This window comes from Trematomus bernacchii, unplaced genomic scaffold (assembly GCF_902827165.1).
Source record: "Trematomus bernacchii unplaced genomic scaffold, fTreBer1.1, whole genome shotgun sequence".
In the NCBI taxonomy this organism is placed as follows: domain Eukaryota; kingdom Metazoa; phylum Chordata; class Actinopteri; order Perciformes; family Nototheniidae; genus Trematomus; species Trematomus bernacchii.
In genome coordinates, this window is record NW_022987573.1 from 3904202 (window position 1) to 3920015 (window position 15814).

Sequence of the window (15814 nt, forward strand, 5' to 3'; positions counted from 1 at the left end):
TTTTTTTGCAACAATTGTTATTATTGTTATTGGTATTACTGTAAATGAACACATAACTGAAATATTGAATTAAAAAAAAAAAAGTCTTACTTTGTGCCCTCATATTCACCCACAAGATTGCACTGCATTACTATGGAGCTAATTTCCTGCCATAACTCCACAAACAAACTAAACAAGTTTTGCAAATGCCTTATGATTCACTAACAAACACAGTGTGGTTAGCAAATACAAAACACCATCTACAAACTAATGCATTTAGTTTTGCAAATAAAAAACGTATCTATCAAACAAACACATTACATTTTTCTAATAAATCATGTTTCAGAGACAAATTCAGCATAGGTTTTACAAGTACAAAACTTTTTTTTACAAGTACAAAACTTTTTCTTCTAAAGTCACGGAACATTACTGCCAAAAGTGACTTTTGGCAGTAATGTTCCGCCGTGGTTGTGCTCAGGATTTTTTTCACAAATGTACACATTTGTAAAACTTGTTTAATTAGTTTGTGGAGTTATGGCAGGAAATTAGCTCCATACATTTCCTGATTTTCCTCCTGTCAGAATATCATAATTGGGCAGTTTGTGCGTGAGGGGGCGTGTTATGTTAAGCCACGCCCACAGGCACAGCCGACGACGTCACTGGATCCGACAGTGATGGGAACTCGAGCGAGCGCTGGTGAGTTTCACCCAAACCAATAAAAATCTTCAGTTTCCTCTTTGTCACTTCAACAGGGAAGTAGGCAGGACAAATGCGCTGCACAAAACACAGCCTCGACTGCTGTTCGCCCTGACTGTGTGAGTGTATAAAGCCCTGCCTGTCGGAGCGTTTGGTTCAGGGTCTTAACGGCCAGGTTATCATCTCGTTAACGGACTTGTGAGTAGCAGCGGTTTACATTCTGTTGAGCTAACTTAGCCCTTGGTTACCGTTGCATGTGCTGTAAGCTAGGTGCTGTTTGCTAGCTTCAGTTTGGATCACTTGTGAAGGCATGTTGGCAGCATGTAAAGCTAAGGGCTGATGACAGGGCGGTTTGTACAGTATTAGTTAGCCCAGCAGCTTGTAAACAGCAATATAAAGCTATTATGTTAAAAAGCGACATATTCTGAGCTGTAGTGTTTAGCTGCTAACTGCCTGTAATGTCAGCCCTTGTTATCTTGATGTGTTAGCCAAAAGTATCCAGCTTTATCACGGTGTGTTGCTTTAACGTTTAGCCTTTTAAATACGGGATTTTGTGGAAGATGTACTAATATCATTATAGTTTGTTGTGTGTCAGGCCAAGTAGAGCCAGTGACCATCTGACAGAAATACACATGCTGTCCTTCTGAGTGTTGTTGTGTAATGTAAGATGATATGCATGCCATGTGTTATTATATACTTTCATGACTGTTGTTATGTTTGTTAATATAGATTCTATGAAACGTGTTGCAGATTCGTATTGAAGCTTATTTCTGCCAGTAGAAAAAAAAGTGATTTTGTATCGTAAAATAATGATAAACTCTCTCTCCGTAATTAACTATCTGTTTTAAAATAATGAACTAGTATCCTTACATAATGATTTAGTAACACAAAACGCATGTCTTATAATAATGACATAGCATATCAAAAATAACGAGAAGCTTATTAAGAGATGCACTGTCATTATTTAGATATTCTCATAATGACTTGCACTTTTTTTTCATTGGCTGAGATGGGATTCTATATGTTTGTAACCATCACTGCAGCCTGCAGGTGTAGATAAGGGTGAGAGTAAAGAGGTCAGTGATGAAATTATTGAACAAAAAGTAGTATTTTACTGATTTACAACTTAAAATCAGTCAAAAGGAATTCAAAGTTGGTTATCTCATGGTTTTTGAATGGTAGATAATTAAGGAAGTAAAGGGCCAGTGCTGCTTTTTTTTTTTTCAGTTAGAGTCCATTTGATTAAAATCCAATATATTTGACCTCACAGTTGACCATTTTATTTATTTGTTTATTCCACAGATGGCAGTTTAAAACAAAACATGTACACTTTACAAAACATGTACACTTATACTAGTTGTTTTTTATAGCGCATGGTGGAAAGGAGCAGGGAGAAGAAAATCTTATTTTACCTGCCTCTCCTTTTTTTTCAAAACATATATCATTTATTTTCTGCTGTTTTAGGCGCTTATTGGTTTTCTATTGGAGGTCGGTTTGGGGATCGGACAACTTCTATTGTTTGCCTATCATTTTATTTTAGTTTTCTCTATTTAATTAGTATTTCTTTTTTACTCTTTTAAGGCCAATTTTCTTTGTTGAATGTGTGTTTAACACCCTCTTTTTTAAATTTGATTAACAACACAAGCTGCAGGAAATCAAGACAGCATGACGAGCCAAGCAACAAGCCAGACAAGTCAACAAAACCGTGAGTAATGCTAATAACTTGAGAGATGCATGGGAATTGTTTGTATACTAGGTATTAAATAGGTTAATACAGCAGATAGCAAGAGAATGAAGCTGTGACAGTAGGGATGGCAATGAACACATATTGTTGTATTGATTTAACTGCCAATTAATTTCTTGAAAATAGCTTGTTTGATCTATAAAATGTGGGAAAAATATTAAAAGTATCAGTTTTCCCGAGCCAGGATTATGTATTCATTTATATTCCTCCCAACCCCGAATACATCAAACCGTCGGAGTTTAAGGAAATGTATTGTTCTCAATTGTTCCAGCGTCATTTTGTTTGCAACACAGTAGCACCTCCACCTAATGTTTGGTCATTGTTGTGGCTTTATACATACTCTATTTTATACATGGGTACAGTCGTTGGTTCATTTTTATTTACTGATTTTATCTTTGTTGACTTTTTAGAGAAAATGACCAAGATCCCCCTCTCTCGCTCCGAGGTGTTCGGGGAGCTGAGGAAGGAGCTGCATGAAGATGAAGAGTTCCACCAGTCTGACGCTCACATCTTCATCATCATGGGAGCATCGGTGAGAGCAGGGGAGGGGGGGGTTATAATCAAATCAGTGGTTTTATAAATAGCATGCCAGAATGGGATATGAAATGAATAGTCTGGATCACACAAACGTAAGCTACTGTGTGTTCATACATTTTTTTTTTCAAATTGTTGGCCACACATTGCACATCGTGTGTGTGATTTAAGGAAATGTTGAAACTGATTTCACCAAGCTTATGCAAACAAGACCACTCAGTCCACCGAGCTTTTAACAGCCTTACATTGAGACACTTCAACTCATGTTCCTCTTATCATTTAAAATACACTTTTAAAATAGCATAAACCTATTTCTTGCACAAACCTTTTTGTTTTCATTTAATGAGTTAATTGAATATCTTCTCATACAAAGCAAAGTTACTTTTACTGCTAAAAAAACCCCTCAATTAAAAAAAAAAAAAAAGTAATGCATTCTGAAACCTTTTATACCTGTTTCCTCATGCTTCCTAATTTCTTCACTGTGTAAACCATATGTTCTGTTGGAATTCTTTCAACAATCTTTTACATATACATTTTCTTGTTACAGAATCATTGTTTTTTCAGTTTTGTTTAACATATAGTCACGTTACAGCGGTTCATTGTCTGTCCCTTGCATTGTTAGCCTTTGGGAAGGTGGCGCTGTTGCAGATTTTTGCATTGTCACTGACTGTCAGCGTTTTTCTTTCAATGTGAAACACAGGCAGGTCAGGGGTTAGGCACTCTCACTCTGGTTGTACTTGTTTAACTGATATGTTTGTTGCTGAGTATTTTTGTTACTGTGGCTTTACTGCAGGCAACCTTTTCATGTTTGCCACCAAGTGATAACATACAGTCACACCAGATTTGTAAATATATACTTACTGATAATTCAATAATTGAGGACATGAAAGTTTTGTTTAAACAGGTTTGTTCTTTCCTTGTCTTGAAGCAAATGATACGTGTTAGTTCACAGAATTATTAGCCTGAGTGTAGCGGCCAAAATCATATAGAACTAAAACAGATAATTAACTTAAAATAATACAGCCGCTGAGGCACTAGTTAGCGGATCTTACGCAGGGCAATGATCATCCAAGTCCAGACAAGAACCTCCATTTGTGCATTTTATTCCATTAACAAAGTACAATGAACAGGTTTCCTATATCTTTCTTCCTTAAGCCTTTCCTATGGCTTTCCTTTGTGTGGCTTGAAACACCCTGGTAAAAAACCGTTTGCCTATAGTGCTCTGGCTCCCACCACCCACCTGTCTCCAATATATACAATTACACCAGGTGCTCTAATCAGTGCCCAAACGTGCCTTCAAAATAAGAGCATAGAAACTACTTTAACTTATGACGCTAACTAAGAATACATTTACAATAATCACTATAAACAGCAAGAAAATAAATGTTAAACTATTAAATAATATAAAGAGATATATATATATATATATATATATAGCTCCAACACTGAGTGTGACAATAAAGACATGTTTCACGTTATGTCCTGTCCTCTACAGTATTCTTAAACAAAGAAGCAGTGTTGCAAGATGAGTTGGTTTTCCAGCTGAGTCAGATTGTTATCTAGGCCAACTGTATACTGTTATGCGAATAACTTTGACTAATTAAGTTGAATGTCCAGTCTTGTCATTGTATTGTTGTTCGCTTGAAAAGCAGGATATTCATTTTTTTCTTTTAATATTTTATATTTGCATAAGAACATCCAGATTGATAAAAAAGAAGAGAGCTGTCTAGAGAGCCGAAGAGCGAACAGGCTTGCACATTAGACCTTCCTTTAACTTAAGGAGACAAATAAGCAATAACTAATCAGGCTAAACTTTTTAGAAAAATACAACTAAAATATAAATGACACAATAAGCACAGAACAAAAGGCTGATGGAGAAGAATTAAACAAATTAAAGAAATACATAAAACAATTCTGGGTAAAAAAGAAGAAGAAAAAACAGTAGAATATAAACATGTCAAATCAAGTGTAATAAACACGTCTCCACACGTCTGCTTGCTCTCTGTGGGATTACTAAAGTTGCGCAATTCCTAAATAAGCCAAAGCAGCCTACTTACCTGTCGCCAGATGGTTTAAGCTGTTGTGCTGCAGCATCTTGAGACTTTTGTGTCATGGAAAAATAATTACCGCTCTGGCAAAGTGCACTGCTTAAATAAGCTGCATGCTGACTCCAAAGCACAGCATTACCACTTAATGACTGTGTTCGTGACCTACAAATCCTATTTCTGATTGTTTGTTTGCACCTGCAGGGGGATCTGGCTAAGAAGAAAATCTACCCAACTCTATGGTGAGTGAACATCCATTGACCCCAGGGAAATACTTAGTAGAACTGCAACGTCTAAGGAAAGATAATATGAGGTGTAGCTTCTGAAGTTGTGAGCATAATGTTCTCTGCTCTCTCCCAGGTGGCTGTTCAGAGACGGCCTCCTCCCTGAGCAGACATATTTCGTGGGCTTTGCTCGCTCGGACTTGACCGTTGATGCCATTCGAGCTTCTTGCCTGCAGTACCTGAAGGTAAACTAAACCTTCGAGATGCAACTCTTTGAAGTCTATTCATAGTTTACTGCAGACCATAACTAAACACAAATACTACCTAACTAAAAACCTTCTTTAAGGAAAGCAGATGTACTGTGTTCAGGGTTGCAGTCGAATAGTCCAAAAATCAGCTCCTATCGTCTATCCCTATCGTCTATTCCTTGACCTCTGTGTGAAACGTCACGGGGTTAAGGGATAGTGGATAGGAGAATTCAAAAGGACTTAGGAGAAGAGACTGCAGGTACTTTAGAGAATCCGACTGCACTTTCACTATCCGACGTGTTTATGATGCGCCAGCGGACGTCATAAATGTGCGTCTGCTGCTGTGGGGAAACTATGGAAACTACAGTTTTCTATACAGCGGACTACAACATGGATGTATAATAAAAACAAGGGACTACTGTAAACTCATCTAGAGACTCTGCACCGTGCTCTGATGCTGTTGTGTTATGCTTTATGAACGTGGACAACAGAGAAACATATTCTTCATGACCAAAGTTGGAATTGAAATAAAAAAGGAAAGTGAAACTTATGCTCGTCACCCTCTTCCACATTAATACAAATGATCCCAATACGTATGATTGTATGAAAAGATCTTAAAATCAATACAAATGTATTTATTATAAACGTTAGTCCTTAACATCTATCACTGTGTATATCACCATTCAAACATCTTTTTAAAGTTGAACAAACCACACACAGCTCAGTAAAGACTGTGAAATGTTGACTTTATTTGATCATTTCAGTAAAAACTAACGTTCATATTTCTCTTTTTGATTATAATACTGATGAACGTTCAAAACAAAGCACTTTGGCAACTTACCACATACGTTTTAAAATGCTTAATAAGCACCGTAACTTTCATGATATCATTCCTCGGTCATAATCGGTTGTTTCCGTGAACGGCCGACTGTTGTGTGACGGCAAATGCTGCGGCTGCAAGGCATTGTGGGGCAGCATTTTCTCCTCTCCTTTCGTAAAGGGAGGTCCAGTGGTTCCTAAGCTAAAGGAGGTTATAAACAGGGGTGCACATAACTGGTACGCAGGTACGCATGCGCGGCAACAATCTGAAATGCGTAACGTCACTTGTGTCACAACGTGCCTTTGCGTACCTGATAGGTCATCAAAACAAAAACACATATTTCGTCTATACGTGTTTCTTGTCAACACTCAGTGGAGTAAATTATTAGACATGTCCATAAAAAACAAAGACATTAAGCAGCCACTTTGCCGTTTCGCTCCCTGCAAAAATCTTCGGACATTCTATGACTGATTGAACTGGGTGCTGGCTGTGCCGCGCAGGACATAACCGACGGACCTGTGAAGCTTCACAGGAGAAAGAGGCTTAGATCACTGGATGACAGAGTTGGTCGCCGTGTGCACAGACGGGGCTGCTGTTAACGTCGGTGTGTACAACAGAATTGTACCAAAACTACATCAACTGGCTGCAGTGGGAGACTCCCCTGTGCACATTATGTGCCCCGCACACACACTGGAGAACTGCGCAAAATCAGCTGATCACAACTTTCACGCTCTGTGGTCAAGCTGCTGCAGTTTTATTTACAACAAAGTGGAGTAAAACACACAGCTGCCTGCAAACTTACTCAGGCTGTTAATGGAAGAGTTTGAAATCAGACAGGGTTAGGTGGATGAAGTGTTACTCAAGTAAAATTAGAAAAGTATTATCATCAACACCTAGTTAAAGTAGCGACAGTAAAAGTAGTCATTTTGCAGATTGGTCCATTTCATAATAATGTATATGATATGTTTTATAATTATTGATCATTAAAGTGTTTAAAAATTAGTTTGAATGACTTTGTATACTGCAGGGTAGCTTGTGGATTTACTCCAGGTGGAACTAAAGTCTGATTTAAGACTTGATTATATTTCACATCATTCATCCAGATCTGTGAAGTAACTAAAATGTATTAACTACATGTAGTGGAGGAAAAGTACATGATTTACCTCTGAACTGTAGTGGAACTGAAGTACAAAGTAGCATAAATTGTACCTAAGTACAGTACTTGAATAAATGTACTTTGTTACTTCCCTCCTCTGAAATCAGATATGACTACAAGTCATGTGATAATTTCTTAGTATTTGATCCTTCAACTTGGCCTCAGGAAATGCAAGGACTTCACAGTTTTGGCAACAAGTTTTGGAGAAAGCAAATCGGAGGCTTAAAAAGAGACAGGGAGGTGCATCTTCATCATCTAGCATGCAAGAAGTGTAAATAGAGGACAGTGAAGGAGACACTGAGGAGGACAGTGAGGAAGACTGCACTTATTAAAACCACGCTTCATGTGGGGTGAGTACCAAATGCTGTCTCCTGGTACTCATCTGAGTAACTCACTAAAAAAGTTATGTGCACCCCTGGTTATAAAGGAAGTTTGAAACCTCCTTTCCTATCATCTAGACTAGAGAATTCAAACGGCACTTATCATGGCTGCCACTGAGGTACTTCCGGGTCATTTCACTCCGTTGGGAAGGTTCCTAAGCTAAATGGACTATTCGACCGCAACCCCGGTCTTCTATCCCTCCCTCCCTCCACTCTGCTCCTCCTTCCTCATTTGGCTTAATCGTTAAAGCGATAATGAACCTGTAGAGAATTATGAACTTAAGCTGCAGCTCCGTTCGGCTTTACAGAGATTTATAGGGAGTTTCAGCTCATTGTTTAGCTGCCCGGCTCAACACTTCCCAGTAGTGAAATATATAAACAGTCCATTTATACTACAAGTATATTCAGAAACAGAATAAAACGTTTTCATTGTAAGTTCTTGATGCCTCCTTTTAGTTTTTTTACACAACTACAATTTTAAACATTCTTCCAAAAGGAATACTTCACCAACAAATGATAATTTGTATATCATCCTGCTCACATAGCATTTTTTATTTAAAACCATTCCCCATAAACTGTTTTCAAGAATTCTGTGTTACACGGGATATGTTATAGATATACAAGTGGCCATTTTGTGAATGAAGTATTTCTTATAATCCATTCATGTGTAAATGTTCCCCCCCTCCTCCCAGGTGACAGATAAAGACGCAGAGCGGTTGTCAGCCTTCTTCAGCAGGAACACATACATCAGTGGGAAATATGCCGATGAGGATTCCTTCTCCAAACTCGACACACACATCCAGTCTCTGCCCGGAGGAACCGAGGCCAACCGGCTCTTCTACCTGGCGCTGCCCCCCACCGTCTACCACGACGTCAGCAAGAACATCAGGACCTGCTGTATGAGCAAAAAGTCAGTTCACTTCTCCTGCCAGCTGCTGCTCTGTCACACTGTTAACTCGTTTCACAGATTGATGCACAGTCTGCCAAACCCTCGCCCTTTGTCATGTCCGTTAAAGTTGTTTTACTGCATTTAAGATTTCCCTCCAACAAAATGTGATTATAGATTTGATATCGCATAAGCAGCACTAGTACCATAGTTCAGGGGTGTCTGAAGATAACTTTAAGTGCTGGGTGTTACATAGGTGCAGCCATCCAATTAGTTGTTCCTATTATTTAGTCCATCCTCCAGAATAATCATACAGTTGAATCCACACTACTTTAAAATAGTTTAAACAAACTGAACACTATAAAGATCTAAGTGTATCTAATATATCTTGGCAACTGAGTGTGTGTGTGAAGCCTGAGAGAATTAAACGTTTCCTTCATTAGTAGGTCTGAGGTGATTTGATTCTAAATTGTGTGTGATAATGGCATCATAGGTGAATGGATAGAATGTTTATATGCTCTTACTCTCCTTGTGTGTGTGTAGGGGCTGGACCAGGGTGATCGTGGAGAAGCCGTTTGGACACGACCTGCAGAGCTCTGAGGAGCTCTCCGCTCACCTCTCCTCCCTCTTCACTGAAGATCAAATCTACCGTATCGATCACTACCTGGGCAAGGAGATGGTGCAGAACCTCATGGTGCTCAGGTAGGAGAACATCTTTAGACCGAGGAGCTTTTCACGTGCATCAATTTGTTTAATGGGACATATTCAAATGCAGTAAACTGGAATAAGGTTGGCTGGTGTACACTATATTTTAACTCATTTTACCACTTTACCTTGCAGTCAGAGAACTCTTTCTAACAGGGACTAACTGTTTGTGTCAATGGAGTCTGGTTGCTTTAAAGAGAGCAGAGATACACCTCCAGTTATTAATGATGTACCCTTAATGGTTCAGACAGATCTAGTTATTGGGATTTTGTTTTTTGGGAGGTGGTAGTACATAAATCTTATATAAAAAAAATATATCACTGATATATCCCTATTGCCCTATTTGACTTGTGAAGCCCTCTGAGACAAATAGGATTTGTGATTTTGGGCTATATAAATAAACTTGAATTGAGTTACACCCTAATGATTTTAAAACTGCAAATATACATTACTACCAGCGTATCTCTCTTCTTAGAGTTGATGACATTTCTCCCTGAGCTTTGTGTTTCTTTGTGTGGACAAAGAGTATGTTCTTTTTAGATTTTAAGGTAACTTAAATTATGCAACACCTCAGTTTCAGCTGGCTTGTAGTTAAGAAAAGCCTTTCTGACTATCAAAGAGAACATACATTGGCCCCTGACCAAGAACACCGTAGAAGAAAATTGTTTATCCATGCTGTCACAAACAGTCTCTTCACGCTGTGTGTCTGTGTCTGTCTGACTGTCTGACTGACGATAATTTGATGCTCATTGCAGGTTTGGAAACCGAATCTTCGGGCCGATCTGGAACAGGGACAGCATAGCCTGTGTTGTTCTCAGCTTTAAAGAACCGTTTGGCACTCAGGGACGAGGAGGCTACTTTGATGATTTTGGCATCATCCGGTGAGTAGAGTGGTAAATATTATAAACCCCTAAAGTTTGTCTTTGCTTTATAATGTTAAAGTGTAACGTTTTGTACAAAGGTCGGGTGTAAAGATATATACCTCCTTGGGCAGCAAGCAGTGAAAGCAGCTCCTATATTTAAAGAAATGAACACATGCATGCAGTTTTAGTACTTTCTTTGCAAACACACCCTAAAAGGGGAAAAAATGCTGTATTGGAGAAGACATGAAACTGGGTGTTTCTCAATCTCGAGTAAAGCTGCTGCAGAGCCACTATTTCAAGCATACTACGTCATCGAGTGCCGCCGAAGTACTGTTCCAATGTCCAGCATACTTGGAATTCTACCGAGCCCGGCGTACTTCGTTTGGAGACATTTCGAGGCTGCACATGTGTAGACTCAGAATAGAATGGGAGGGATGAAACCCTCTTTAATGGTCACACATGCAGCACACACAGCACACGGTGACATTTGGCCTCTGCATTTAACCCATCCTAGTACAAGGAGTCTAGTACTAGGAGTAGTGGGCAGCTATTGTACAGCACCCGGGGAGCAATGGGAGTGGGGGGGGAAGGGGGTTGTCCGGTGCCTTGCTCAAGGGCAGGGCAGGAACCATTTTAAAATTGTTCCTAAATGCTAAATGAGGGCGTTTAAAGTAGGCCTCATGCCTGTTGCATCAGTAAATGCTCACTGCGAGGCCGATGACCCTTTAGATGAGTGATCACTCCTCTCATTCTCCTTCCTATCTTTTGTGTGACCACCTGTTTCCTGTGTGCCTATCAGCGACGTCATGCAGAACCATTTGCTCCAGATGCTCTGCCTGGTTGCCATGGAGAAACCAGCCTCCACCAGCTCTGATGACGTCAGGGATGAAAAGGTAAGGAGTTGTCTCCCAGGGACCCGGCACTCAGCAACCCCTCCTCAAACTCTACAAACATGGAGCGCTGTCTGGTGGTTTATGTTGCTAACGGAAGCTATCTGTTTGTAGGTGAAGGTGCTGAAGTGCATCGCTCCAGTGACCCTGTCAGACGTGGTGCTGGGTCAGTATGTGGGGGATCCGGAGGGGGAGGGAGACTCCAAACTGGGTTACCTCGATGATCCAACTGTTCCCAAAGGATCCACTCAGGCCACCTTCACCACCGCTGTGCTCTATGTGCACAACGAGCGCTGGGATGGTAAACACGCCGCGCGCTTTACGAAACAAATCCTGCCGATATCACATCCTCCCTTTTCATAATGCATTCAAATGTTTCACTCCTCAGGTGTTCCTTTCATCCTGCGCTGCGGAAAAGCTCTGAATGAGAGGAAAGCCGAGGTGCGGCTGCAGTTCACAGATGTCCCGGGGGATATTTTTGGAAATCAGTGCCGCAGGAATGAGCTCGTGGTGCGTGTGCAGCCCAACGAGGCCGTCTACGCCAAGATGATGAGCAAGAAGCCCGGCGTGTACTTTAGCCCTGAGGAAACTGAGCTGGACCTCACCTACAAGAGCCGATACAAGGCAGGTTCAAGCTTATTCATCTGTGCACAGAATCATTGTAAACACAGGAACCAAAAAGTATTCTTACTTGAGCCAGACATGACAAAGTTAAAGATAATAGAGCAATCGCATCTTTAAATTCTGAAGCGTAACTGTCAGATTTGTCTTGTTTTCAGGATGTGAAGCTTCCCGACGCCTATGAACGTCTCATCCTGGACGTCTTCTGTGGGAGTCAGATGCACTTTGTACGCAGGTCTGTCCCCGTTTTTCACTGCTGATGTCTCCTGTTACATTATGTAAACCTAACTTATTAGTAAACCTACCAGTTCTTCACACTAGATGGCGACAAAGTGCATAATTTCTTTGCCTCAGCATGACGGAAACATTGTTAAACTTTTATATATAGCTGTTCCTTTGGCAATGTCGATCAGTCAACTGGTCCATTTGTATTCAAAGTCCAGCAATATGAATGTTGGTATCGGATTTGTTTTCTATGACTTTTGAGCATCCTGTTACTAAGCTCGTCCAGCGCCAATATCTGATATATATATATATATATATATATATATATATATATATATATATATATATATATATATATATATATATATATATATATATATATATATATATATATATCTGATCTTGGATAAAAAATGCACACTTCTGCCATCCACAGTATTGTAATTCCTTCTGAACATGAGCTACCTGTCGTTCCCACATTACCCCTGATCTTGCTTCCCTCCATTGGCCTCCGTTACAATTCAGATAAACTGATGAGCTATAAAGGTCTGCAAAACATTGACCCCAGTTATGGCGCGTTTCCACTACAGCGCCGAGCACGGTTTAAGAGGGTTGTGACGTCAGCGGCCCGTCTTTGGTTGCGTTTCCACTTGGCCTAGTACCGGCCGGCGGGTCCTAATTCACAGTTTTTCTGGCCTCATAAAATCGCGGGTCTAGGGCCAGAGACAACGAGGCTGAGTCGGGCTGAGTATGCTAAACTAGAGAGAGCATCGCTGGCAAGGGGGCTACAACTACAACAAGATGGACATATTTGACCGTGATTTAATTGTAATACACGTTTCAAAATGATGCCGAAGTAACAACATACTGATACCGGTTAGTAAAAACCATGAAGTAATGCTTTGTCAAGTCTGCAGACAGACGGCAGGCGAAAAACCTTTTTAAAATGCGTGTTTTCTAAATGGAGATTGGCTAAGCTAACGTTGTATATGCTCCGACCGTCCACACTCACAACAACGGCCTATACAGACATAAATAAAGCAGCGACTGTATTCACCATGACACAGGCAGTCTGTGGTTTGTACTTGTTTAACTTTTGTCTAGTTTCTGAACATATATGAGGAGCTGTGAGCTCTGAGTGCTAACAGCTAACGGCTGTGTTGTTTTTCTGGAGTTCTCATTGAAGATGACGTCACGGCTCCGCCTACACTGCGTTACTATAGATACTACCCCAGTTCCTAAACTGTAATGGAAATGCGCCATAAAGTGAGCCAGTCCTAACGAGGCCTAGCCATACCGAGCGAGGCCGTGTAGTGGAAACGCGCCATTAGATTCCTGATCTCCTCGTACCTCATTTGATGTGCTGTTTACACGAGAACGCAAACGGTTGTATCCGCTACTTTTCTCTTTCGTATAGCCCGTTCGTTCACACGAGGCCGTAACGGAAACGCGGAAACGGACCCCGCAAACGATAAAGGGTCCCAAGGTGGATAGATCTGCCAACGGAACGCTCTGGGGGGCCAAACGGCTCCGTGTGTACGCCCTATACGATCATTTCCTGATAACGATGAAGCCATAGCCCCACCTCTGCTGCTCACTGCTGTAGCATGGTCAGTAGCTACTGCTAGTGCTACTGACCATGCTACAGATGTTAGTGCAAAATCTACAGCTCCTCACAACCATCAGCAACAAGTGGACATGGAGAATTACATGAACTACATGTTGCTAAATCCACCGCGGGGCATAAACAGAAGGGCAACCATGGCAACCATGCTCAGGGGTCTTCTTCGGTGCTTTTGGTGTATTTTGTGGTGAAAGTACAGCGCCACTTACAGGCCCGGCATATGTACTACAGCGTCTCCAGCGCTCCCGAGCGGTCTCGTGTGAACGGAATACTTTTTTGATATCGTATGCGGTTTGTTTGCGTTTCGTAATGGGGTCTAGTTCTCAACCACTGCACAAATCTTGGCCTTTTATCAATTCCCTGCTCGTAGAACATAAGGTTAATACGCCTCAGCTGTTTTTGCCCAATCCCTCTTCAATCATCTCTCCTAATCTCTCAGATTTGATTCATCTTTGGACTGTTTTAAAACATCTGTTAAAAAGCCATTCTTATAATAGATCTCCTTCCCGGTCTTGTGTTCTGGTTGGTTTTATCGTTACTATTTTGAATTAGGGTTAGGATGAACTGAAAATGTGCTCTATGAATAAAGGTTGAATTGTCTGTCTCTCCAGTGATGAACTAAGGGAAGCATGGAGGATCTTCACACCTCTTCTTCATAAGATAGACAAAGAGAAGCCCAAACCTATTCCTTACAAATACGGAAGGTAGGAAAAGTGATTTACTATTCCCTCGGGTAGAAGGAGTTAAATACAGAGTGTTGATTGTTTCTCTTTTTTTCAGCCGGGGCCCGACGGAAGCAGACGACCTTTCAAAGAAAGTTGGATTTCGCTATGAAGGCACCTACAAATGGGTGAACCCTCACAGACTGTGAGCTGAGAGGAGGGTGGGTGTAGAGGTAGGGTAGTAGGGGCGGTGCAGCAGGGGTAGGTGAGTTGGTTTGTACTGGAGTGTCTTTTGAGGAAAGAGGCGTGTCCTATGTGCATCCATCACAGTAGCAGAAAGGAGCTTTTATTTCTCAGGTATGGCCATTGTTCCCTGGAGTGAGTTCATCAGACATCAAAAGGAGATATATGAATGTATGCTGTAATCATGAGCTTATACCACACTTGGTGTAAGATTTGTTTATTTTTGTCATATTTTATTTACATGTTTTATTTTAGAGGTGGGATCAAGTCAGTCGGAGAGAGCAAATTAGATCGTATCATTTGGTGAAGAATATAACGGTCTGATGAACTAGCTCCCTGTCTCTATTAATTAGGTCTTATTTGTCAGGATGGTAAATGGAATAGCTGAGCAGAACAACACACTCAGCTGAGTCATGCTCTCTCAGATTGAAGCACTGTACCAAAGAGGTAACTGAACAACGCAGAGACGAGGAACAACCAATGATTGTTCACCAGCTGTCGCTCTAATCATCGTGATTGTAATACCATTTTGCTTTGACTGCAATTCATAATCACTCTTTCTGGAATTTCTTTTCACCACTTGCATACTCTCTTTTCGCCTCCTCTTTAGGATACATAGACTCTGGTTTACAAAAGGCAATGTAGGCAGTTTCTGTTCAAAGCACTCATTTTGGAATAGTCTTAAGTGTCCTTACGGACAAACGATACAAGCTCTCTGTCTGAGCTTCATTCCCTTTTGTTTACATTTTGTTCAGGTTTATTTAAGTTTCTGATGTTCATTCCATATTTCTGAAGGTTCAGACAGCAGCGGTGTCCACAGGTCAACAGTGAATGTCTTTGTAATGACGTCCTGAATACAGCTGCACACACATGTAATGCTAGCTACATTTTCACTACTTGTAATAAACTTGCTTCTCTGATCACTTGTTTGTTTTTTATCGCTTCATGTTAGGAAATCTCATCATTTGTTATGATTGGTGTATCGGCAGTTAAAACAACAAAGAAATGTGTTTATGTATGCTGAAAAAAAGGCATGTTTTAGTATGCTGATAAAAGACAGAATAGTATTATTCGAAATGAAATCTCATAAAAAAGGCAATATGTTGAAAAGTCATGTAGTAGGATGTTGAAAAAACGCAAAATATAGTATTAGTTGAGAAAAATAATTAAAAAAAATGTAGGGAAAATTCATAGTATGTCGAGTCAATATGTTGAAATAAGACAAAGCATAGTATTCGAAAAGATCATATTGAAATATCTAAAAGTCAT

General features: G+C 40.4%; 1 protein-coding gene across 2 annotated transcripts; it reads left to right on the top strand.

Moving 5' to 3' along the window:
* Window positions 1-660: 660 nt before the first annotated feature.
* LOC117479569 (glucose-6-phosphate 1-dehydrogenase-like) lies at window positions 661-15468 on the top strand. Of its 2 annotated transcripts, none has more exons than XM_034126648.1 (14): window positions 661-873; window positions 2321-2380; window positions 2830-2951; window positions 5203-5240; window positions 5359-5467; window positions 8519-8736; window positions 9256-9414; window positions 10173-10298; window positions 11080-11173; window positions 11285-11471; window positions 11559-11794; window positions 11950-12026; window positions 14252-14344; window positions 14421-15468. In XM_034126648.1, exons 2-14 carry the CDS (start codon window positions 2341-2343, stop codon window positions 14509-14511), a joined length of 1590 nt encoding a protein of 529 aa, XP_033982539.1. In that variant the 5' UTR covers window positions 661-873; window positions 2321-2340; the 3' UTR covers window positions 14512-15468. The 2 variants fall into 2 exon arrangements, with proteins under 2 accessions (XP_033982539.1, XP_033982540.1); XM_034126649.1 differs by having other exon boundaries at window positions 714-794.
* Window positions 15469-15814: the final 346 nt, after the last annotated feature.